This window comes from Crinia signifera, chromosome 6, assembly GCF_055691185.1.
Source record: "Crinia signifera chromosome 6, ASM5569118v1, whole genome shotgun sequence".
Taxonomy (NCBI): domain Eukaryota; kingdom Metazoa; phylum Chordata; class Amphibia; order Anura; family Myobatrachidae; genus Crinia; species Crinia signifera.
In genome coordinates, this window is record NC_139222.1 from 132,451,454 (window position 1) to 132,479,117 (window position 27,664).

Here is a 27,664-nt window from a genome sequence, read left to right on the forward strand (position 1 = left end):
GTCCCTTTGTATAAAATTGTTAGGGGTAAAAATCGCCTTAAATTTGATCTGTTGTCACTCATGTTTTTTTCAGACCACACTAATTTAGTGCTCAATTTCTTTTCTTCAAATATTTGCATCATTCACACATTTCGTCTTTCTGAATTTGGCCTCAAGTGTTTCCAGTCCAACCACATCACACAGAGGAATGAATTAACCATTGTGACCTCCAGCTCTACTCATTGACTATATAGGCACCAAATGCTAATTGAAAAATACATTGCAAAATTGTGAAACTTAATGGCAACATGAAGAGTGCTGTAAAGTATAATAAGAATGATAATAATAATAAATTGCACTGCAAATTTCAAAGCCAATTTAAGACATGTTTAGCCACTGGTTTTAGTAATTATCGTCCAGTGTGTGGACCTGAATGATAAATTGATCACATCCTCAACACAGCTACAATATGGCCTGAATTGTTTGGTTATCAAACCTACCCGATCCACCCGACCATCTTTAGCCCAGTGGTTTCCAAACTGTACACTTGCAGGGTGCCTCGGATTCATAAATAATTTGAGTTGGTCTTGGACCAACAATCAAGAGATGGTGGCTGCCAATATTGTCCCTCACTACTTAACTGAATCTAAAGGCCCCTCCCTATACACTAGTCTGATTTGGCCACTTTTTACATGATTCCAATGAATTGGGATGAGAAATTGAGTGAAAAGCGGCCAAATCAGATGCGCTTGACATTGGATCTTTTGCATGGTCCTGCACACAAATCGGGTCCCCTTCCAGAAGCGTGGAACGGGATTGCATGTGATACGTCACATGCAGAATGACGCAAGCTCCCAGGTGGCTCAAGGTGAATCAGCTGGCCATACACTGCTGCTACTTCTCACAGTAGTGTACAGCTACCTTAAGGATAAAATCTCAATTTAATTAATTTAATATTTTTTTTTCTAAATTTCACAATAAGAAACCTTTGGCCTAGGGGTGCCGTAAAAAAAAATCTAATACTCTAGGGTGGCGTGATTCAAAAAGTTTGGGAACCGCTGGTTTAGCCAGTTTCATGCTCTGAACGATTATTACCTTTATATGTTGTGCATTGTTGCGAGGCAATCTGATTATCATCTCATCACTTCTCCCCTCTTCCATGTCAGCTGGTCGGCTGCACTATCATACATTCTATGATAAGTAATCATACACATCAATTCCTTTCACATTGGAGTTTACAGTCTAAATTCCTCAGCACACAAACACACACGCACACACACACACTCCAGCCTCTTTTTGTCAATAGCCAGTTGTCACACTGGGTTGTTGTGGATCCCCCTCAGCTGACTGTTCCGGTACGGGTTGGTTGGGCAGCGTGAGTGTAGCTGGCCGTATGTATTGCCTTCTCATATGGGAGGCACAGGGAAGTTGGCGGTACTCCTTAGCGGGGGCGCGGAGTCTAACTGGACAGCAGTTTTCACCAGGAATCCCTGCAAGGGAATTTGGACTCCGCTGCATCTGCCCAGCAGGTAGTCACCCTCCGAGGAAAGTCTCCCTGAGACCCCGGACGGTTGTAGATGGTAGGAGACGGCCACTGAAGGTCAGGTACCAGGCGGAGATTAACTTAGGATGACACACTCGGCTTGTAACGGAAACAGAGGATAACTGAATAAATATCCTCACCGGCAACTTAGGATGGCCCACTCGGCTTGTAACGGAAACTAAGGATAACTGAAGAAATAGCAAAGACGACAAAGACACTGTAGGAGACAGACGTCACTGAACAGGAGGAAACTGGAATCCGGAATGTTCAAGCACTGGAGCCAGCGTTGGAGTACTGCGGAATGAAGTAGGGAACCAGGAGCAAACAGGGAACAGAACACCTCTTGAAGCTGTATGCTGCAGCTCTTGTCCAGGAATGCTCGACGAAGCATCAGCAAGAATGGTCAGGCCCACCTGACTTATATCCCCCTGCAGGGATTGGCTGACACCTCTTAAGAGAGGTTATTAATATTGCCCCTCTGAGCGTAAATGCCCTATTCCAGGAGGCGGCAACGGGGATCGCCGGAACTGCTGGAGAGCTGCCACCTGCAGGCTGACCAGAGAGCCGCGGCTAGGAGGTGGCAGGGGAGCCAGCAGCCGGAGTGCCAGTCTCGGTGAGTACGAGAGGTGATGCAGGTCCAGGCGGTAGCTGGTTATGGCTTTTTGGGGGGACTTTGGGGAGGATAACCAGAAACCCACACAAACACAAGGAGAAAACATAACCCACTATGTGAAATGCTCTCCCACGCACAATAAGACTCTCCTCCAGTCTCCAAACCTACAAGCGTTCCCTGAAAACTCACCTCTTCAGGCAAGCTTATCAAATTCCAGAACCAGCCACTTACCATTCCTATCCAATCATATCCCCACTGTACAGGCCACACATATCCTCTTTCTTTTTCAACATTTTCCATCCTCCTGACCCCTGGCCAAGCTGGGTCACTGTATTATACAGCACACCAGGAACCTTTGCATTCTGGTGGACTTTATGCAATAAATAATATCTATCCTTGTGTATCAATGCCTATTTCCCTATAGATTGTAAGCTTGCGAGCAGGCCCCTCATACCTTGACTGTATGTAAATACCCAGTTTGTTGTATCACTGTCTCCTATTGTAAAGTGCAACGGAACATGCTGCACTATATTAAACTGTTAATAAATAATAAAAATAAATCACACTGATGGTGGATTTATTTTGCCCCTCACTAAACTATTTTACTTATATTTGTGAGGATTTGCATCATGTTAGGATAAAACTTTATACACACAGTTAGTCTACTTTACATGTTGTAGATGTTGAAGTTTACTGCATTTTGTTATTTTAAAGGATTATTAGCAAAGCATTAATTGATCACTAATAAAAAGAAATATAGAAATGCGCACTTTGTAATAATAATATTGTTGGGTTAGAATGTCTTGAGTCGCTAACATTTAACCCATTGTCGCCATGCCATCTGTGTCCAGGAGGAGTTGCCAAAAGTCTCATTTCAGCTTGGGCAATAAATCTTGGGAGAGATCCCCCACCCCTCCTTTTTTTATTGCCCAGCTTCCCTGCTGCCCTATTCTGGGATCTAAAGCCTGCTAATTCTATAGGAGCTATAAAAGAAACTTTCATGTGCATATACCCCCCACCCATTGTCCCTTACTTTATAACCTTCCCCAAGACCTTTCTAAGAAATAACCCACCCACATTTTTCTTGATAAACAAGAACCTTGAGCAGTCTTTGCTGTAATTGTAGTCTGTATATACTATAGGGTATCATACTATGCATTGTGAAGGTGTTTACATATGGCCACCATGGGATGTTTCCTCTTCAGTGTGTTGTCATTTTATCTGAATGGTGAGTCTCTGAACCAGTGAGTCTACCTACACCACAACTGTGAATGGAGTAAAATCAGAATCATTCCAGTTTAAGTCGGGGAGATTAAAGGGGTGTACACATGGAGCGATCCTTATAAGCGATTTTGACTACATGGTCAAAATTGCTTAGAAGGTTAGTAAAGATGGCTGTCAAGGTTAGACAAATCGCCCTATAATATCGCTTAGTGAAAAAAGAGTTGCCAGGCAAGTATATTTTGACTAGATCGCTGGCTGTCTAGTCAAAATCGCTGCTATTCACTGCTGAGGGAGATATTCATTAGGCGATCTGCAATTAAATACCAACCCAATATGTTAATTCTAGTATAGACAAAATCGCCCATAAACAAAATCACTTAGTCAAAATCGCTGGTGCATTTAGTCAAAATCGCTGTTGTATCTAGAAAAAACGTAGTCAAAATCACTTGGTCAAAGTCGCTCTCTAGCAAAAATCGCTCCGTGTGTACACACCTTTACTCTGGCCCCTTTGTACTTCTGATCTGATCCTTTTGTGATGTTTTGACACCTGGTAACATAACTTCCAATATGATTAAATTTTTGATGCATGCATGTATTTTAAGTACATATTTTAATAAGCAGAAGCATAATATTTTACAAATATAAGTACAGTTAAAAACCAAATGCTAACATAGCTTTATTATTGCGTAACCTGATCTTCTATGCTAGCTACACATTAGATGCAAACAATAAAATGCTGTGTAGGCTTTCCCTTGAACTCCTGGACATCCGATATACAGTAGTACAGGGGTGGCCAAACAGGGGTGGTCAAGGGATGCTGCCAATTTCCCGGCGGTCGGAATCCCGGCAGTCAAAATCCTGACGCCGGAATCCCGATCGCCGAAATCCCGAAACTTTCTCCCTCCGTGGGTGGGAGATTAGCGTGCCGAGCATAGCGAGGCACCAGGCCCGCTGCGTGGCGATCCACGTCCCCCCCTTGTCGGGATTTCGGCGGTCGGGATTCCGGCGTCTGGATTTTGAACGCCGGGATTCCGACCACCGTTATTCCGACCGGTGGGATTCCATACCGAATTCGTCTTCAAGGTCTACCAACAGTTCATGTTTTAAAGGGAACCTGTGGATCTATAGTAGGAATAAATCAGCATGTTTGAAAATGTGACAGTTAGTAATGAAGTGGACCGTTGGTGGAGGACCCGTTTGGGCACCCCTGCAGGAGCCCATACACACTGCAAAAGATCTCATGTGGCTGCATCCAGTAGTATGATGTCATTGGTCGTATCTTCAGATTATGAGTATGTCACTAAAGACCCACGGGAGCGTGGTTCGCTAGTGATATAGGGGGCTATTCAGACCTGATCTCAAAGCACATTTTTTAGCAAATGGGCAAAACCATCCATGTGCACTGCAGATGGGGCAGATGTAACATGTGCAGAGAGTTAGATTTGGGTGAGGTGTGTTCAAACTGAAATCTAAATTGCAGTGTAAGAATACAGCAGCCAGAATTTTCCTTGTGCAGAAACAAAATAACTCCCCCAACTGTAACTCTCTCTGCACATGTTACATCTGCGCCACCTACAGTGCAGCATGGTTTTGTCCAATTTTGAACGAATGGTCAATGGCAATTTTTTGTTAAATGTACCCCACTTTCGACATTTCACCTTTATAAACTTAATTCTGAAGAAACATCAAACCTGTTTTAGAGTGTTTGATATGTCAGTTCGTCATGAGACAATCGACACTGTTGGAAAGTGGATGTGCTTAGGGGTAAATTTACTAAAGGTTCTTAAAATTAACTAATGCACATAAAATAATGCACATAAAATAATTGCCTGTTCCTTACTTTGATTTTCTTTACTATTGATTCTCTGTGCGGTGCGGTGTGGTGTTCCTTGAGAGGGGGAAGCCAGGAGAGAGCTGCGTTACTGCGTAGCAGCCGTTTTGCTGCCTCAAAGATTTGCCCACCAAAACCCTACTGTTCCCGCCCTGCACAGAATTTCAGGGAGCCGGGACACGGTGACAATTTATTACAGCTGCCGCCGCCACCGTAAACATGACATGCGGCCTGACTATAGCCGCTTGTCAGCGCCAGGACAGACATAACATAAGCTTTGCATTATGATTACTTTTTTACTGCTGCCGCCGCCGTTAATGCCCGTCTGTGCCTGCCGCTCACAGCATTTCTGGGAGCGTGGTAGAGGACGCGGTAACGCGGCCGCACCATCCAATGGTGGGGAGGTGGCTGCCGCATCATCGTGTCCCCTCCCATGCTCCCAGTAATGCTGTGCGTGGCAGGCACAGACAGGCATTAACGGCGGCAGCAGCAGTAAAAACGTAATCATAATGCAAAGCTTATGTTATGTCTGTCCTGGCGCTGACAAGCGGCTATAATCGGGCCGCTTGTCATAGTAATATAGGTCAGTGCGGCGGGCCAGACCTAAGTGATGCGGCCCGCGGGCTGCCTGTTGCCCACCTCTGCCTTAGTGTATAAACAGTGACCATGTCAACATTCATGTCTATGTCAAGTCGACATAAGAGAATGTTGACCAAACGTCCATGTTGGGCTAGTCGTATCTTACTTGTTCCCAGTGTCAGCAAAGTCTCCAGCATCTTCTTCCATGTCCTGGTGCTCATCTGAGCAGCTTTTAAACACCTAACCCTAATCCCTCACATTTCGAGGACATCCAAATGCACATTACAGTTGCCATACAAGATTTTCCAGCTGAGCTTCACTTGAAGGGGCATTCCTCCAGTTAAAAGATTTGTCCCTTGACATTTTTTGGTACCTTACTTTCTGGGATTTCTAATGTACTAAATATTTTTAATACAAAAATGTGGGTACTTATTTCCTAGCACGGCGCCCGTCGCAGGTGATCGCATACCTTAACTTAAGGTATGCGATGGACGCGGCCGACACGATTTCAGGGCTATTTTTAGCGTTTTCCCTGACAATTAAAAAATCGCGTCCATCGCATGCCTTAAGCGACCGATGCGATGGACGCGATTTTACATAGGGAACAATGTTAAATGGGCCAATAGTAGTAGTAGTAGTAGTACGTTTATTTATAAGGCGCCTCAAAGTGTCCGCAGCGCCGTACATAGCAAACAAAAAACAATGGACCCGATTTTTCATTGTATAGCCACCCTTATGGGTGTATGATATGACAAATGCCCCCCCCCATTGTTAACGCCACCCCACGATGAACGCCAACCCGAAGCGTGGCGAGCGCAGTGAGCCCGCGAGGGGCGGCGGTACGTGTCCTCCGACCTTTTCATACCCCCACTATCCACGTCGGCGTAGAGTTGATTTTATATAGTGTGGCGAGTGCAGTGAGCCACCGAGCCCGAAGCGTGGCGAGCGGACGCGTAATATCTGTGAAGTAATTCGCGTGCTCTCGCCACGCTTCGGGCTCGGTGGCTCGCTGCGCTTGCCACACTATATAAAATCAACTCCACGCCGACGTGGATAGTGGGGGTATGAAAAGGTCGGTGGACGTGTACCGACGCCCCTCGCGGGCTCGCTGCGCTCGCCACGCTTCGGGTTGCCATTTATCGTGGGGTCGCGTTAACAATGGGGGGGCATTTGACCCATCAGAGTTAGGAAACAATAAAAATTGGGATCTGGGGGCCATTTAATATTGGGGCCAATGTAAAATTGGGTCTCAGGGACCATTTCACATTGATTCCAATGTAAAAATCGCGTCGATCGCATTGCATGCGATTTGGTTGCATGCGATGCGATCAATGTGATTTTTTGGGACCCGATGGATACAATCTTGATCAATCTTGATCGCAGGCGCCGTGCTAGAAAATAAGTACCAAAATGTGTTTAATGAACAAAATTTGAAAAGTAAGGCATAGGGATTGTAGTTGTCCAAGGTCTGCTTAATTTGACGTGCTTATATACTCCAACATTAAAGTGTTGATAATTATGCCATAAGGTCCTGATTCAGAAATGTACACAACCTGGATGATTTGTATACCTTTTTATTGTTGAAAGATCTGCAGTCATTTGAGACAGTGGTGGCAACTGGGACTTGAAACCCATACACACTGGGTGACTTTGAGCTGAAAGGCGCTCAAAACAGCCTGTTTGAGCGGCTTTCAGCTCAAAGCCGCCAAGTGTGTATGGCCTGGCGATGAGCGGTGTGAGCTGCTGCGCACTTCTGTATCATTGCGGGGAATGCCGCTCATCTGCTTGTTATACCAGCAGATGAGCGGCGTTGAGGATGGCTTTGCATAGCTCTGCGCTATGCAACGCCGTCCTCCCCCCTCCGTCGGCGCCGGGCAGGGGGAAAGCCGCTCAGTTGCCCAGTGTGTATGGACCTTTACTCCGATGGCCAATGTCTTAGGATGCAAAAAAAGCTAAATCATTTTCTGTCTGCATTTGTATGGAGACATAAAGTTATTTGGGTATGGGAAACCACTCCAAATCCAAATTTCTGCATATTTTACATCTGCCCTGCCTGTAGAGCAACATGGTGCACATTTAAGGTGTCCATGCACAGTACAATATTCCCATGTGGGTTGAACTAGATCGCATTGCATGCGATGCGATGTGATCGGGACCTAGTTAAAAAAGCAAGGGTGGCACAGACTTTATGTGCTGTGCAATGGGATGCCCGTGGGAGCACGCATCGCATCGCACAGCACCCTCGCACTGTGTATGGGCACTTTTAATAAATGAAAGAGCCTAGCCCCCACATCTGTAAACATGCAAACACATCAATACTAGCACTACAATGAAGACATGATGGACCTGTTTTTGTTAGGAGCAAAGCAAGAAAGAGCAATTAACTTTACACCTTATCAATTCCAATGCCAAGCTAATGCATGTCGAACATATTGGAAGGACCTAATAATCATCTATAATATTTGGAATGTGTAGATCTTCTATAACACTATGGCATTTTTAACTTTAAAAATAATGATATTCCCTACATGTTTTACACCCTCGGGAAAAATTTAAATTTACTCTGAAATAGGCAGGGTGTGTTTTACAATTTATGCACATTGGCTGCAAAAAACTGTTCGCACCTAATTGGATTGCCCCCCTAGGTGTGAGATTCTATTGTTAGAGTTTATTTTCTAAATCTATAAACATGGTACCCAGTTTGTCAGAGTTTATTTTCGTCTTGTATATTAAATTATTAAATTATTTTCCATCAAAGTGAAACAATTTCAATAGCTTTAAAATAGTACCATGCAGATGGTATGAACTTGTTTCATTTTTGAGAGCTGTAAAAAAAATGTATAACATTTTTTTTTCAGAACAAATTTATGAGTACATGTAAGAACTTGCCTTGTAAACTTACAATTTGTATATTTACTTATTGCATATGTAGTATCTCTCTGCAAACTTGTGTGTTTATGTCTGTGGGTTGTAGGATTATAATTAACAGGGCTAGTAATGTGATGTATCCCAGACCCAGACCAATATCCTACTATGGAAGAGTGTAGGGGGTCATAGAAGGAGTGGTCAGGCCATTTGAAAATATGCAAGTAGGGGGGAGCCTGTGACATCATTAGCTGGAAGAAGGAGCTGGTTGGGTCATTTGGAGGTGAGGATAGAGGTTCAGAGAAAGGTCATATGCATGATATTAGGGAAATGAAGGGGGCAGTGATAGAAAGGTATTTAGCTCATAGCTGCACCTAAATAATAGGCATGAGGTAGGGAATATGGGATGTACAGCCTTTGTTATAACTATGCAGTGTGATGTTCCTGGCAGGGAATAGGTTAAGAGTGAGGAGAGGGGGCTGGGGGTGTTGACTTCCTGGGATCAGCTGCCTTCAGTCCATCAGAATGGAAAGAGGAGGGGGGAGGAGAAGAGAGGAGACACAGCAGTGAAGTCTGCAGTATTGAGCAGTGTGCATTTGTGACACAAGAATCCGCTGTGAGAGGGACAGGAATCCCCTTTACTACAGGATCCACCACAATATCGACTGAGCCAGTTAGCTCACAAAATACAAGGGAACATCTTTTTCATGTTATCTACATTGTCAAAAGAATTCCAGGATCCCTTGTTCTGTATTCAGAATACACCATCAGATCTGACTTCATTATTGAGGGATCTCCCACACTACAGGACCTGGTTCTCGTGAGATCAAGTATCCTCCATTCTGTATCATACATAGTTGTTACAACTGGACACAAACCTCCATTGTGGGGGGTGAAGCAATTACAGTTTAAACCGCTTGCTGGATTCTGTGCTAAGATATCCGATTGCATTTGACCTACAATTTAATCCTGGATACTGGGGCTTTATTTGCATACATGACTGTGCATGGTAAGGATTTCCTTTCCTCCAAGGCTGCCATACGTTAAATAAGGGCTATACTACTGGTCTGTCATGGCATCACAAGAGGATTCCTGAGTGTCTATATGTACCCTGTGTCTGAAGACTTAAGACCTCTTTCAAAACTGGTTATCCCCAAACCGTTACGAAATAGCTGTGTTCAAGGTTTCTGCTTTGTACAGATTATGTGGATACCCCTTTGCTCTAAACAGATTTTCTCCATTTAAGACTTTCTATTTTTAATAGACACTAGCTGACAATGCCAGGCAACCCTTTTAATCCCCAACCACTCTCCCTAATTGACCCACCCCCCCATTTTATCCTAATGGAGTAGATTCCCTGATCTTTAAGAATTTCCGAGGATTCCATGCCATCAAGCAGGAGAGACAAAACTGTTAGAATCACTTGTACCAAGGGGACACTGCTGGTTCACAGCATGGCAAAGGGAATTCGTAAGGTTTAGAAACCGAAGGTTGCAGGAGAAGGTTGTACACAGGCCACAATACATCCATCTGAAGGGGCTTTAGTTTTAAACTTTGCACTACTTCCCTCCCCCTCTCTAGTCATTTGATGGAATCCATGCAGAGAGTTGAAAGAATCTCCCATCAGATAACACTTCTGGATCTGTCTGCAGAAGCTCAACCCATCCCTTCCTTTTGGTTTGAAAAATCTTATACCATTCTTGTCAGCGATTTTCCCTAAATCCTTCTAATCCTACAAATTATATCAATATTTTTTAGATATATTTTTTCTACAAAACAATTTTTCATTTTTTTTATTTTTTTTTTTTATTATTCATTTATGGTTTGCCAGTGGCTGTATTTAGGATGTATGAAAATGTGGATGTGCCAGGTTTGGGTAATAGCCCCACGCACTATCACATGATGGATTTCTACTCACAGAACAGGGCCTGCTTAATGCCGGATAAAGGAATTGGGACAATTCATCCTTTCGGGACTCCAATCCGGAACCAGCACTGGAGCCATTCCAACCATTGTACGTAGGTGTAAAAAGAGGGTTTCCATTTGTATAGTATTACAAGACAGCAAAGTGTGGGGCGAAGGCTGTTGCAGTGGCCATAGGGGCTTATTGTGTCACATGTGCAGTTTCCACCTAATGAGTAATACCCACATGCACCTCTTGATACCACATGGGTGCAATGCTATTGTAGTGTAGTTATTGCAAAGGTTCAGCAGTTGTTTTTAATTGTAATGTTTCCTAAAACAGGCCATTGGGAAGTCAATTTCTGCCTGCAGTTATTCTCTGTATATAAGGAAAATATACCATTTTACCTTCACCCATTTTGGTTATAATATTTAACGTTTTCAACTTTTTTTCATTGATATAGATCACCTTCAAAATGACATTTTCTTTATTTTGGTAAATTGTAATTAAAATAGTGGTTACTCATTTGGTTACTGTGCATGTAGTTATCCTGCTATGGAGCTAGTTACTATCTTTTTGCAGTATGCTAAATAGGAAGTATAAAATTTTGATGCAATACAGTCTATTGTACTGTGGTCTGCGTTTTCTATATTTTGGCAATAAGAACTACTATTTAAAGTCTGTAGTAAATTGTAAAAACGATATGCTTTTTTTTGGGGGGGGCGGGAGACCTTTTGATTATTTGGCTGGATGTAAACACTCATTCAGGTTTTTGCCTTGTTTTTTTTTTTTCTTTAACCGCCATTGTAAGAGTGTCTCCAGCCTAGTGTAATCGAGCACTTTTCTTGGTGGCACTCTACAATAGAGCCATTATGCTAGATAGAAATAAGACATTCTCAGCTTCACTATACAGGTTTCCAGTCCTGTAAGTGATCAGACAATTCTGTCTCTTGTATCTGTGTATCCATTCTCTTTCATTCGTGCACCAGGATAAAATTCACTGCAATAAGTATCACTCAGCTCTGAAGAGAAGTGAAGATATTTTTCTCCTTTAATCCTATTTGGGAGATGAGCTTATTTTGTGGCAGCCAACTTAACCCGTTTGCTACCCAAGACCTCATTTGTTGATATAATTAAATGGTATTATCTACTATTCGTGGGCTCATGTGTGATGTGACCTTTTGACAGGATGAAGTGGGAGTTTTTAAGCAACTCATAGTCTACATTTTCATTGAATATCTTATCAGCCTTGGGGAAGTGATCTTTCAATTTGTAAAAGTGCATTCTAATTATTTTAGTGATCATGTTTTTATGCACCGTACAGTCTTTCTGCCAGCTATACCAGTATCAGTATTTTTTTTTTTTTCAATAAGGGTGTGGGGGGTATTCAGTTGTAGCCACAGGAAATTGTATTGTATATCAGCCAGATTGGAGCAGTTAATAGCCTGTTCGGGGCTATGTGTTTGTTGTGAGGGGGAGTGCCTTGTGCTATCTATGTTAAGCTGTACCTTACAGGGTGGCAGGCAGAGGCAGAGATTAAACAAGTGACTTGCATCTACAGTATCTTGCTTCTTATCTGCTGGCCTGAGGAGGAGGGGCAGGGCTCCCACCACTACATAAACACTAGTATTTATTTGGAACCCCCACTGTCTGTATACACTAGGGCTTGGAGATCAGAAAGAATACTCTGGGCTCAGTAACACCTCCCCCGACTCAATCTGTACACTTGTCTCTGGGTGGGTGTTTAGAATGGGGCATGTGGTTAACAATGGTGTTTGCATTCCTGGAAAGTGTAGTTTTTATGTGTGCTTATGTTCCATGAGCTAAAAAGAAATGTCTTCAGCATTTGCTGCACCACAATGAACCTGCAGCTTTAGCTAGTAAATGAAAGGGAAATTTGAGACTTTAAAGGTGTGAGAGTCAGAGAAATGGCAAATTATAAACCAGAAGCAAGCGCAATTATACATTCTGAAAGGTCATATGCCTTTGGACTTTAAACCTCGACTGACAGAAGCATTTACTGTATTGTTCAAAATGTGTTCTATAGTAATAATGAGTTAATTCAATTGGGTGCAAGTTAGTTCCTGCAGGCTGTTTCCACTGCATTTCAATTCCAATCTCAAAATCTCAGCAAGCTGCCACCGGCTGCTCCCCCCCCCCAAGACCTTCAATGCATTGCTTATGGCCATTAACAGATTTCTATACAGATTGAGGGCCTGATTCAGAGTTTATTGCTGATGTGTGAATTGGCAATCCATTCATCAAATGACCGGGTATATGTGCGGATCATAGCTAAAGGATATATTGGCAGCCCCCGCGTAATTTGACTGACGGGATGGTAGCGTTTGTGGGTGGAAACATGCCACTTTCTGGGAGTGTCAGAAAAAACAGGCGTGCCCAGGCGTTTTAAAGGAGGTCTCTGACGATCGATCAGCTGTCTCTGTCACAGTGTTGTGGAAGGCTCACACTTATTCACATTTGCACAGACTGGAAATTAAATTGATGGTTCATGAATTGCATAAGGATGTGTGTCAGGATACTGGAAAGCAACATTACCGCAATTTCCAAGAAGATTTGCATAGGGCGTGTTTTCATTGTGTCTGGGTGGCTTACTATTTACAATCATCTGCAACTTTGCGGATGAGCGATAAGTTTTGAATCACGTCTTGAGTCTCCTGAAAATCTGATATCCCAAATATTTCAGAATCTACAATTGTTTGAGTGTGATTAATACTAATTTTACTCAATAGTCCTGTTTATGACCCAGGATTTAACACATTGGGGAAGATGTATTAAGACTAGTAAAGTGATAAAGTGGAAGGTGATAACACAGCAGCAGGTCCGGCCGCTAGAGGCTAGAATGCTCAGTACACAGCGCTGTGTCAGCGCTGTGTGCTGAGCGATCTGTCAGGGCCAGTGTTTTCTGGTGAGAACACAGGCCCGGACCTATTAATATCCAGTATGCTGGATATTAATCCCCGGGGCCGCGCATCGCTATAACTATGGCCCCTACACACGTAGCAATGTAGGTGCATTTTCTAAGTGATCTAGTGAGATTGCTTAGAAAATGCCCCTAAATCGCTACATGTGTAGGCCTCATTCATGCTTTTTATCAGTTTTTGAAAAATAATAAAATGTTCTCACAACTGTCTGATTTAAAAACCTTGTATGCAAATTACATATGTTTTGTTTGACATGAACTGTGCATCATACTTGCCTACTTTTGAAAACTAGTTTCAGGGAGATTATACTTGGTAATAGAATTTTGCAAAGTGCCCCATTGAGGGGGCGTGTCAAGCTCCACCCTAAAGGGCGTGTCTAGTTCCATATATGGAGAGATTGTGAAAATATATTGTGAATGTGGCACCTAGAAGCGTGGGTGTGTAATTTAAAATGACTTATATCCAAATTTAGATGAGCCCCAAAGCAGTTAGTAAGAGCTACTATACTTGGTAAAGTGCTGGGAAATGGTGCTGATGATTCAATGTAACGGTATCTATCTCTCTTTCTTTTTTTTCCCCAAAAATGTAACAGTGTAATGTGGTCTAGGTGAAATGAGGGAGATTTCTAGACTAATGAGGGAGAGAGGGAGATTGCTTCAATTTCAGGGAGTCTCCTGCAGAATGCAGGAGGGTAGGCAACTATGCTGTGCATGCACATGGTATGAAAGCATGAATGGAATGTTCAATGTATTCTGCGAACTGACATACTGACATTTTCCATATAAATGGGTTGGAGGATGAATGAGTGACTTATACTATAACAGTCAAGTCGCTGGTGTAGATTTATTTGGGGAGGGGGGTTGAAATTTTTAGCATTTTCAAATGTTTGTGCAGTGACTACTTGAAGTCTGCAGTATGATGATGATGATGATGATGATGATGATGATGATAACAATAATGGATTCTTTCATACAGTGTTCATTATTTTTTTTTACATTGATACATATTAATTGGTATGACTTAGGTGCATAGGTGCATACTCTGATGCTGTTAGTGCATGGTGGCATTAGTAAAATCGGATCTCTGTGCGCACCACAGTTTCTGTCTGTAATAACGGGTTGAAACAACCCTTCATTATGGATTGTGTCCTAATGTAGTTGTACACTTTAAATAACCTATCAATACATGACAATAGAAACTAGTGGTAACAATTTTTACACTGTACAAATCTGAAAGGGCCTAAACATGGGGAGATCGCTCAGCACACAGTGCTGCACAGCGATGTGCCGCTGTGCGATCTGTCAGTGCTAATGTTCTCTGGTGAGAACACTGGTCCTGACCCTGGGGATTATAGCTTTATCAAGTACGCTGGATATTAATTGCCAGGGAGGGAGATAGCGACACGCGGAGCCGCGCATCGCTATCGCTATGCCCCCACACATGGAGGGATGTAGGGGCATTTTTAAGAAATCTGGGGCCAGATTCTCTAAACTTCAAAAGTGATAAAATGGACAGTGATAAACAGCCAGCCAATCAGCTCCTGTCTGACATTTTTCAAACACAGTCTGTAACATGACAGGTAGGAGCTGATTGGCTGGCTGTTTATCACTCTCCATTTTATCACTTGTGAAGCTTAGAGAATCTGGCCCCTGGTGAGATCGCTTAGAAAATGCCAGGAATTGCTACATGTGTAGGCCCCTGTACTTAGTCAGTACTCTAGGTTAGTATTTAAAAGTGAGGTCATTGTCACAATGGCAAATTATTTGCCAAGATACGGTTGTTTCAATGTAACTGATAGACCCTTTATTTTCGTTTCTGTCCTTAATATTATACATAAAACTAAAATGTGTATTTTCTATTCAGTGTAAAGTTATGTTGACATTTTGATTTTTATGGTTGACTTCAGTGTTTCATGTTATGATTTAGATCAGACTAGAGTTCTCAAAGCATTCCTTGTCAAAAAATGGTGATATATATGGTTCCACAATAGCTGTCCATTGTGTGTAAAGGGACATGCACACAGGTCGATTTTCAGCCCTATTTGACTGACTAGATTGCTTAGAAATGAAGCACGGATCGCTCCGGGTGTACGCTCTATAGCGATGGCAATGTGCGGTCCTGTGCACTGCCATCACCCGCAGAGATAGGTCTTTCTGTCCTGCTTAGTTCACAGTGTTTTGCCTATAAGCATTGGCAAAACACTGCCCAGCACAGATGGCTGAGCACACATCGCAGGTGCAGCGCATGTGTGAAGCGATGCATGCTGAGTCTTCTGTGCGTAGGCAGCTTGCTCAGCACGGGGTTTCGTTTCTAAGTGGTCGCTTAGAAATTAAGTACACATCGCCCTGTGTGTATAACCCATATCGATAGTGATACGCGGTCCCGCACATTGCCAACGCCCGCTCATATCTTTAGCACATGCAGTTAAGATCTAGATAGATCACCTGCATGTGCATAAAGAACACTGAGTTAGCACAGATCACCCATACACACATCGCTACATGTGTATGGGATGGTGTGTATCTAGCCACCATGGAAAACATTGCTAAGCACACATCGATAAGTAGGATCGCACCCTGTGTATGGGGCTTTAAGTTGTGATGCTTACTACTTGTAACATAAATTGGGTTGGGATCATTTGGTCTATTGCATTATGGTAGAAAGTCATTAGGTCGAATCCATTAGGTCGACATGCTAAAAGGTCGACATGATTCTAGGTCGACATGGGAAAAGGTCGACATGATTCTAGGTCGAAAGGTCATTAGTTCGACAGGTCATTAGTTCGACAAGGTCATTAGTTCGACATTGTCTATGTCGACATTCACAAGGTCGACATGGGGTTTTTCACTGTTTTTTTACCTGAATGTCAACACAGTCGACATGGACACAGTTTAAAGTGCACTGCATCCCCTCGCATCGCTCGCTGCGCTCGCTATGCGTCGGGCACGGTGCCTCGCTACGCTCGGCACACTATTTTATTCTCCCACCACGCCCTAGTGGATGGTAGGGCATGAAATACCGCCTGTCGGCACATGTTGGCTCAAAAAACAGTGAAAAACTACATGTCGACCTTGTGAATGTCGACATAGACAATGTCGAACTAATGACCTTGTCGAACTAATGACCTGTCGAACTAATGACCTTTCGAACTAGAATCATGTCGACCTTTTCCCATGTCGACCTAGAGTCATGTCGACCTTTTAGCATGTCGACCTAATGGATTCGACCTAATGACTTTCTACCATAATGCAGTAGACCAAATGACCGCATCCCCATAAATTAACTAGCCAGTCTCCTTGTAACATTTCTGTGTGTGTTATTTTGTCTATTCTCTATTATTAATAGTCAGAGGAGGGCTGTTTGCTTGGAATTGTTCTCCAAAGATGATCACCTAAACAGGAAATACGTTTTCATTTTGCACCTTTTCACACACAATATAATTGAATTTTGATTATAATAACACTTTGCATAACCGCACCTCTGTTCAGTAAAAGTGGATGTATGTATACGTGTGTGTATGTACTGTATGTATGTACATTATATATATATATACACTTTCAAATGCTTTTCAATAAAGCAGGGACACTCACCAATTTGAAGTCAGCATATTTCATTGTAAATCCTTAAAATATTAGTCGACGTTTCAACCCTCTAGAGCCTTTGTCAAGACATCATCATCACAGGCACAGTATCACTTCTCCTGTTTGCTGTGCCTGTGATAATGATGTCTTGACAAAGGCCCCTTAGAGGGTTGAAACGTCGACTAATATTTTAAGGATTTACAATGAAATATGCTGACTTCAAATTAGTGAGTGTCCCTGCTTTATTGAAAAGCATTTGAAAGTGTATATATATATATATATATACACACGCGCACACACACACACACACACACACACACACACACACACACACACACACACACACACACACATATTTTAAAAGCCATAAGTGTGAATGCTTCTTGGCTCATGGCATAACATAGTGTTGCAGAAATTTGAAACAAGGAGAAGGTGAATCTATTGGCAACTTAAAAAAATGACCCTAAAAAACAACAGCACAAGAATGGTTAGGATAAATGGCTACTGGGAATTGTCTAGGTCAGGCATGTCTTATGTGAAGAATCTCCAGAGCATAACAGGTTTGTACAATTTCCAGCATTTTGCAGCCGGGGCGGTTCAGTCATGACGCAAATTGTGTCTCCTAACTGTTGATGATACCTGACCCCTGTAACTCCTCCAGGATATAGGGGAGCAACTTGAAGAAGGTAAGTATTAATTCACACAGAGGAGGTGGCCATCTTGTGAATCAATATTCATGAGAATGCAGCCTTTAAATTTCACTTGGTACTTGTGTTACCATCTTGTGCCTCATACCTTGGTTTTATGCTACATATAGTTTCCGGCTGCAATGTCTCTATTGTTATTTTTAATGTGGTTACATATAGTATATGTGATTATGTGGACTGATTGTTGTTTTAGCAAGTGAACTTTGTGATGGGATTGCTAGTGGTTAGCTTAGTGCACACATCCTCTGTCGATGAGTGGTCAGCACACAGAATGTAATTTGTAGTAAGGTGCAAATGAGCCACATGTTCACCCATTCTCAGCCCTCCACCCCCCCACCCCTGTTACCACTTCTTCCTCCCTTTGTAATGCAGGATCTGTCCCTCCCATCCACAGATAACACAGGAATCTCTGCATTTTATGTCCTTTCACCTTCTGCTTTTATCTAGATGATCAGTAAAGGAAGGAGCTAGTATCTATGATTTATGACCAGAGCAGGATATTCAAGTTAAAGATGTAATACCACAGTTTTTATTGGTTACACAGTTACATCATTACCACGACTAGCATGAGTTGTATGGACTGATAGTCATGATGTTTGCAAGACAGAGTTTATTTTAACTGTTAATATTTGTATGTAACTCAGATACAGTCACATGCAAATGTACAATGCAGCAGACACACACATCAAGAGGTTAAATATTGTCTCAGTATCTGTGGGTGATCTAAGTTTCATTGGAGAACTGTCAGCTGGGTTTTATAGATGCATTTTACTGTATTTGTACAGCACAATATATAAGATCAAAATTTCTAACTACTTTTGTGACATTTATTTATGTGTTTGTTACCTGTTATTTATGTAGTGCAAGCGCACTCAGCAGTACTTTATGGATAATATTTGGCCATTCACATCTGCCCCAGTGGAGCTTACAATCTAGATTCCCTACCACACATATACACATATTTTCATGCTAGGATTCACTTTTGTTGGGAGCCAATTAACCTACCAGTATATTTTTGGATTGTGGGAGGAATCCCAGCAAGCTCGGGGAGAATATACAAACTCCGTACAGTTAAGGCCATAGTGGGAATCAAACCCATGGTCAGATTTGTATTTGATTGGTTCTGGCTATAACTGGACAACATGATGCAACAGTGGTTGAGGTCATGAGTTTAATCCTAACCATTGTCTGTGAGTTTATGTGGCTTCACCATATCTGTGTGGAGTTAATATGTTATCCCAGTTTATTTTGGGTAATCCAGTTTACTCCCAAACTCCACACTTGAAGGTTAATTTGCTTGTAACAAAATTAACCCTACGAGGTGTGAGTGTGCATGTGTATCTGTGTGGTAGAAAATATAGGGGGTGATTCAGTTGTGATTTGGGCATCTGCCATTAGAGGGTGCCCCCATCAGTAATGCATTTGCTTTGATGTTCGAGTACGATAGCAGTGGGCTCTGTGGGTGAGAAGAAATGTGGAAAATGTGTCCCTTTTTTGCGTTGCAGGCAGCAGTTTAGTCTTATTTAGTCATTCTGCAAGGCTAAACCTAATACAATGCGATAAAACTATTGGTGCTGAAACTATTGCATACCACCCATCTAAAAGTGACGGGGCAAATGCTGGGCGCCCATTAAACAATTTAATTTCTCCCTGGGTCATGGGCTGATGTCAATGATGTAATATTCTCTGTACATAGGGGGTTATTGTAGTTTATTCTTTCTGTCAAAATCCTTCTTAGATGGACAAAGCCATGTGCACTGCAGGTGGGGCAGATGTAACATGCAGAGAGAATTAGGTTTGGCTGGGGTCTTACTTCAAAGTAAGATCTATATTGCAGTCTAAAAATAAAGCAGCCAGTATTTACCCTGCACAGAAACAAAATAACCCACCCAAATCTAATTTTCTCTGCACATTTTACATCTGCCCCCCTGCAGTGCACATGGTTTTGTCCATCTAAGAAGGCTTTTGTCAGAAAGAGTGAACTAGAATAAGGCCCATAGCCACAGAATATGTTCACACTATATAAATCATTTTAATTAGAGATGGTTAATAGACAAAAAAGCCAGCGTCATAACTGCGAACATGGCTGTATATAGCTGTATATATTCATGTATTTTTTTTTTTAATATAATTTTTATTGAGATATTGCAGAGTGTAATTGCATAACAATTCAAAATTACTCATATCACAGGTACAGATATTATAATTTACATACGTGTAAGGATAGACATGTATCAGTCTTAAACAATGTAAACAATGACCAAGTAATACCACTTTCACATCGCCGACACGTTTTAAAAACCGGTATTTTAAAACGGTAATTAAAACGGGTCAGAGCCTTAACATTGCCGCAGATTACCGTTTTAAATACCGGTCTCATTCAACATAGCAGTGAAACCGTTTCAACCCCAACACGTTTCAAGCCAGAGTGTCAACATTGCCTGTCATTTTAAAGGGGAGCTTGTGTTGTTTGCCTGAAATACCGTTTCAGACACATTGTACACATTCACATTGCACAAAAAACGGCAAGGAACCGTGTAGGACTCTGCTTTTTACACGGTTCGAAATGCCAGTTAACTTTAAACGGTAAATCGGCTGTGGTGCATTCACAGTGCAGGCTTAAACGTTTTAAAAAGGGAAAAAAAACGGCAATTTACCGTTTTAAAAGTGCGATGTGAAAGGGGTATAAGTAATGTGGATCGATCTTTCAAGTTGCATCGTGACTCATTAGAATAGTATTTTTTTTATTTTTATGAATTATATTTTCTCATTGTTTACTCTGAGATAATTGACAGACTGCCATGAACTAAACTGAAAATAAGTTTATTTCCCAACAAAAATGATCTACAAGACACATGTTGTTTTCAAAATTAGTATTTTTCTTTTCTTCATTAAAGGTCTGTTTAAAAATCTGGCTTGTAAATAGATAACCTCTGCCCTGGAGGCAGTTAAGTAATAAATTTGTCCAAATGTCTGGATTCATGTTGTCATCTTCCAATGACATCCTGCTTCCTGAGGTCATGCACTCATTGCTCTAATTTATAGCCAGAGACTGCTGTTTGCTGGAGGGAAAATGTTGTTGTTGTTGCTGCTGCTGCTGCGTGGTAGCAGAGTGGTACTTCCTTTGCTATGAGATACAAGCAGTTACTAATACTGTAGAGTCTGGGCCCAATATTAACTCGGAAGCATGCTGTATGAAGCCTGGACTAGAAAGAAGCCTTATTGTTCATGCTGAAAGCATTTACTGTTCATCGTTTGCTAATGAGTCTACTGTATTTAATTTGTGTTATTCATGACATCCTGTGAGTAGTGGGCGGAGAGTCATATCATTTACGAACAGCAGCTGTGTGGAGTCCTGTGTGATCTACATCTATGTCTGGGGGTCAGTAGCTGCAATGGACTTTTTACAAGATGACTGTATTGCAACTTGTGCTGTGCACTTGTTGTGTTTGCTGCAACTAATATGCTGAAAGTGCTTATAATTTGGCACCTGTATTGTATAACAGAAGGAAGGAGAGCCTGTCCTTGAAACGTAGACTGCATGTGAATAAACACATTTTTCGTTTTCATCACTGAAAAGTTTTCAGAGTGCCATCTTAATACCTTGGTGTGGATATACAGAGGCTAGCTCCTGAAGAGGGTCACCGGAGCAAGTACACCCCATTATTTGGGTTAGCTGAATTCTTGGGATACTGTGGATTAGTGTATATATATAATGTTTGTGTGTGTGTTTATATGAGAGACTGAGCTATATAGATATATAAAATGGAAGGGTTTGCTTTCCCAAAAATCTAAATATTTTTGTCCTAGTGCACAGTAGCACTGAATAGAGAATTTCAGAGGAAGCAGAAGGAACTTTTATATCCCTTTCACACCGCAATTGTTAGACGATATATTGCCGTTTTTTTTCCCCATTTCTAAACGGTTAAGGCTGCAGTGGGAAAGCGCCAAAGTTGGTTTACCGGTTAAAGATAACCGGTATTTCAACACGTTTTTAAAGCGTCCTACACATTTCAGAGCCGTTTTTTATGCAGTGAGAATGGCTCTGAAATGGTATTTAGTAAAAACAACAGATTACAGACCTGTGATAGGCTGTCCCCTGCATTCTGCCTTGAAACGTGTTCAGGGGATTAAACGGGTTGACTGATGTGAATGGTAATTAAATGGTATTTAAAATGGTAATCTACTGCAATGTGAAGGCTCATACCCGTTTTAAATACCGGTTCTTTAAACGTTTTGGCAGTGTGAAAGCGGTATTACTAATGCAGCATACAAAGGGTCACAAACAGTACAGGTATAATAGAAGAAGGAATTAAATCTCAGTGGTGAGCTGTCACTACACATTTACTACAGTAGTACGGATGGTGTAATGGTAGCCTCGCAGCTCTCAGGTCATGGGTTCGATTCCCACCATGGCTCTAACTGTGCAGAGTTTGTATATTCTCCCTGTACTTCCGTGGGTTTCCTCTGGCTACTCCAGTTTCCTCCCACAATCCAAACATATATTGATAGGCTAATTGGCTCCCACCAAAATTAACCCTAGAATGTATGTGTGCACATGTACATGTGGTAGGGAATATAGATTGTAAGCTCCACTGGGGCAGGGACTGATGTGAATGTTCACATATTCTCTGTAAAGCGCTGCGGAATATGTATGCACTATATAAGAAACTGTTAATAAATAATAATAATAATAAAAAAATAAAAACAGTAAATGTATTTTATAGTCTGAAGCCCTAGCCATCAAACCATACCAGCGCACATACAATCATATGCTTGAAACCGTTTTCATCCATCTGCCATTCCACCATGTACTGGGCAGCTTGCTGGTGGGACTGTATTCTTTATTAATTCCACTACAGATCAGTACAGTATATTGGGTAGATAGCAGTGCATACTGTTTCAATAACCCAAAAGTGTTGAAATTATTATAGGAGCTGAGGAACACCTTCTATCAACCATTTGGTAGTCCCGACCTCTACTACTAAACGGCAAATGCAGGAGTTGCCAGTCCATGCCTGTCTATGTCATTTCTATTGGACATTGCTATGTAGGTGTAGTAGTAATAATACTGCTGATAATAAAACCACAATATTTGCTAGAGAGATAGTTGACAGAGATAAGGATTATGAAATGTTTGTTATTCAATCGTTTATTGGAAAACTGTACAGATTGCAATATGTTATGGAATTTTGAATGTGAAAGATATCAAGAATGACTCCATGTTTATGAGTTTCCATGTGAAATAACATACACCACTCAAAAGCAGCAAACATACGGGAGTGAGCATTTCCTTGGCACACCCGGCTTCTATATGCCACACCCAGCTTCTATATGCCACAAAGAACAACTAGACATAGGACTCTGCTGTCCAGAATCTTTTTGGAAGTATGTATATATATATATATATATATATATATATATATATATATATATAGTGATTAGCCAGTGAGGTTGAACATGTAAGTTGAGATGGAAAGATTTTGATTGATTGAAAGCAATTGAATTCCCTCCAGTGTATTTTAATCTTGCAAATTTAATGTTACATAACAAATGTCATCACAATCTGAAGCTGTAAGTCTGAAACCTGTGTTGATTTGGCATGGAATAACAGAATTGCTCAAAAATGTTAGGTGTGAAGCAGCTGCTTGTTTTATAGCGTACTGGGATGAACGTGATCAGATTGTAATCCACATTTTGCTATTGTACATTGTATTTCTGCGATTATATAGAAACAATTTAGTTTGGAAATCCCAAAATGGCATCATAGGACAAAAGTTTTCACATTGTTATATATCAAATGTATGTACACAGTAAAACATCTTACATTATTCCAAGGTATGCAAACTAATAAGTACACCCAAGCACACCTGCGTATAATATTAGTAGCTCTTTTATGTAAGGCAATTTGTATTTTAACCATTATCTACTTACCACATAGAGTAAATATTTGACAGCAAACTTCTGTGGGGCAGCATGATGGCTGCTAGTGTTCACTCTAGAAATTTTTTAGGGCAGGGTGCTGACCACGGGAAGGGCACATTTTTCAATCGTGAGGGCACATTTTAATTTAAAAGGTCAAAATGGTGACACCTGAGCTACAAACAATCAGCACGTTTATGCTACAGTATATAATCCACCTTGTGACACCTGAGAGCGTCACACCATTGGCACATTTATGCTATATAACCACCTTGTGACACCTGAGCATCACACCAGCAACACATTTATGCTATATAACCATCTTGTGACACCTGAGCGTCACACCGTCAGCACATTTATGCTATATAACCATCTTGTGACACCTAAGCGTCACACCATCACCACATTTATGCTATATAACCATCTTGTGACACCTGAGTGTCACACCATCAGCACATTTATGCTATATAACCATCTTGTGACACCGGAGCATCACACCATCAGCACATTTATGCTATATAATCCATTCTGTGACACCTGAGCGTCACACCATCAGCACATTTATGCTATATAACCATCTTGTGACACCTGTGCGTCACACCATCAGCAGATTTATGCTATATAACCATCTTGTGACATCTGAGTGTCACACCATCAGCACATTCATGCTATATAACCATCTTGTGACATCTGAGTGTCACACCATCAGCACATTTATGCTATATAACCATCTTGTGACACCTGAGCGTCACACCATCACCACATTTATGCTATATAACCATCTTGTGATATCTGAGGGCCTTATTTTGGTTCATTCTTTCTGACAAAATCCTTCTTAGATGGGCAAAACCATGTGCACTGCAGGTGGGGCAGATGTAACATGTGCAGAGAGAATTAGATTTGGGTGGGGTTTTACTTCAAAGTGAGATCTATATTGCAGTGTAAAAATAAAGCAGTCAGTATTTTCCCTGCACAGAAACAAAATTACTCACCCAAATCTAATTCTCTCTGCACATGTTACATCTGCCCCCCCTGAAGTGCACATGGTTTTGTCCATCTAAGAAGGATTTTGTCAGAAAGAATGAACCAAAATAAGGCCCTGAGTGTCACACCATCAGCACATTTATGCTATATAACCATCTTGTGACACCGGAGCATCACACCATCAGCACATTTATGCTATATAATCCATCCTGTGACACCTGAGCGTCACACCATCAGCACATTTATGCTATATAATCTATCCTGTGACACCTGAGCGTCATACCACTAGCACATTTATGCTATATAACCCATCCTGTGACACCTGAGCGTCACACCATCAGCACATTTATGCTATATAATCCATCTTGTGACACCTGAGCGTCACACCATCGGCACATTTATGTTATATAACCACCTTGTGACACCGGAGCTTCACACCATCACCACATTTATGCTATATAACCACCTTGTGACACCGGAGCGTCACACCATCACCACATTTATGCTATATAACCATCTTGTGACACCTGAGTGTCACACCATCACCACATTTATGCTATATAATCATCTTGTGACACCTGAGTGTCACACCATCAGCACATTTATGCTATATAACCATCTTGTGACACCGGAGCATCACACCATCAGCACATTTATGCTATATAACCACCTTGTGACACCTGAGAGCGTCACACCATTGGCACATTTATGCTATATAACCACCTTGTGACACCTGAGCATCACACCAGCAACACATTTATGCTATATAACCATCTTGTGACACCTGAGCGTCACACCGTCAGCACATTTATGCTATATAACCATCTTGTGACACCTGAGCGTCACACCATCACCACATTTATGCTATATAACCATCTTGTGACACCTGAGTGTCACACCATCAGCACATTTATGCTATATAATCCATCCTGTGACACCTGAGCGTCACACCATCAGCACATTTATGCTATATAATCTATCCTGTGACACCTGAGCGTCATACCACTAGCACATTTATGCTATATAACCACCTTGTGACACCGGAGCGTCACACCATCAGCACATTTATGTTATACAGTATAACCACCTTGTGACACCGGAGCGTCACACCATCAGCACATTTATGCTATATAATCCACCTTGTGACACCTGAGCGTCACACCATCGGCACATTTATGCTATATAACCACCTTTTTGGTGGGACAGTGAGCCCTGCCCCTGGCCCCCAGCCATAGTTATTATTGTAGCACTAGTTGCCAGTCCCCATCCCATTAAAATGACAGAACAGTAATATCAGCACCTATGGCTGTGCACTCCTGAACAGAGCAACACTATATAACTGCTCCATCAGGCACCATCTAGTGGCCACAGGCACACACAACACATGAATTCCCCCCATTGAAGCAAAATTTGCCTTTTATTATATAGGATGGTGGGATCAGGTAGGTATCCTGCATCTACAGCAATAGCTGCAGTGAAGGCCAGCTGTACCATAAGAGTAGGCATGTGCTGATGGAAAAGCAGCAGTTGTCAACCTATGACATGTCATCTTCTGGAGAACTACAAGTCCCAGCAGCATACCTCCCAACATGACCCTCTCCAGGAGGGACAGACTGCTCTGTCCCTGGACTTCCCTCTTAATGTATGATTGGCAGCACTTGTTTCACACAGGATAAGAAAGCTGCTTTAACACAGGTGATGGTAATTTTAAATGGAGGGAGAAGTGCAGAAACAGAGCAATGTGTCCCTCCTGGAGAGGGTCATGTTGGGAGGTATGCAACAGGACACAATGGTATCTGTAGCCCATCAACAGCTGACGAGCGCCCATATAATTGTGTGGCGCCGACAGTGAAACAGATACAAGGCTGCGGGCATACTGCTCTCATGTGACCGGCCGACCGCAGCTGGGTTTGATACTATTAGCCACCATACCCGGCAACCAGATGAGGCGGGACAGGCGGTCACTGCGAGCGGGTGTAACGCGTCATACCTGCGGCGCCAGGGCACTGTTGGCTTCATATGCCGCTATATACCGGGAGAGACCGTGCGCCAGAAGCTGCTCAGAGATAGACTGTAACATGGCGGATCCAGCTGTCCCCGCCCACTTACTGATCGGCGGCCATTGGGCGCTGTGTATACAAATAATCAATGGCAGCGCTGCCTTGTGGTAAGAGACGTCCCGCATCTGCTGGTATTGACTGCAGGGCTGAGGGGGGAGTGTCCACTCCACACGCTTCCGCGCTAGAAGCTTACACTGTCAGCGGGAGGAGACTTCTAGCGCGGCAGCTATTAACTTCTGCAGGGTGCAGAGCGGGCAAAAACGGGCAGGGTGGAAATCGGCGGCTTTAAAAGGGGCAGGGCACAGCGCCCTGTAAAATAAGCCTAGCGGGAACACTAGCTGCCTCACAGCATTGAGACATTCCCACTGATATGTGCAACACTGAAAGATTGCCTTAGTAACAACGATATTTATGTAACTATGGTGCACCAGGAGACTGCTGATTAATGTGATATGTGACATTGGCACATAAGTGTACAAATGAGTTTGTATTGCGGACAGCGGCATCGAGGGGGGAGGGGGGGCAGTTGGGTACTTTTTACCCAGGTCTGGTGGCGGGGCCTGAGCCCCGTTTCCCCCTCCCCTGTTGCAGAGATCTGGGCAGTGGGCAGAGAGAGGACAGGCTGCCACAGCCTTTCTCCCCATCTCAGCACACGCTGCTCACTGAGCGATAGCTGCAGCTGAAGGAAGCCTGTTCTCTCATCTCCCTCTCGTATATTTCTTTTTTTCATGGCCCCCTCCTTTAGGCCCCACCCCGCCTGGTGGTCACACCCCTTCCATTTTACCGGTCGGTGCCCCTGACAGTGGAACTTTGCCTGGAAAACAGTTGCAGCTGCTACGTTGAATACAGATTCAGAGACTCGCACACAAATATATGTGTCACATACCAAATTAATCAGCACAGTCTCCTGGTGCATCCTAGTCCATTTGCA

The 27,664-nt window shown here is 42.3% G+C and overlaps 1 protein-coding gene across 5 annotated transcripts in view; it reads left to right on the forward strand.

Moving 5' to 3' along the window:
- Positions 1–27,664, forward strand: part of RARA (retinoic acid receptor alpha) — a 127,537-nt gene that overhangs the window by 70,391 nt on the left and 29,482 nt on the right. Inside the window, exon 1 of one of the 5 annotated variants that reach the window (XM_083147257.1) lies at positions 9,188–9,643. The exons of 3 other annotated variants lie outside the window; for them this stretch is intronic. In XM_083147257.1, coding sequence (XP_083003383.1) covers positions 9,631–9,643 — 13 coding nt within the window. In that variant the 5' untranslated portion in view covers positions 9,188–9,630. One more of the 5 variants, XM_083147256.1, reaches the window with a different exon arrangement.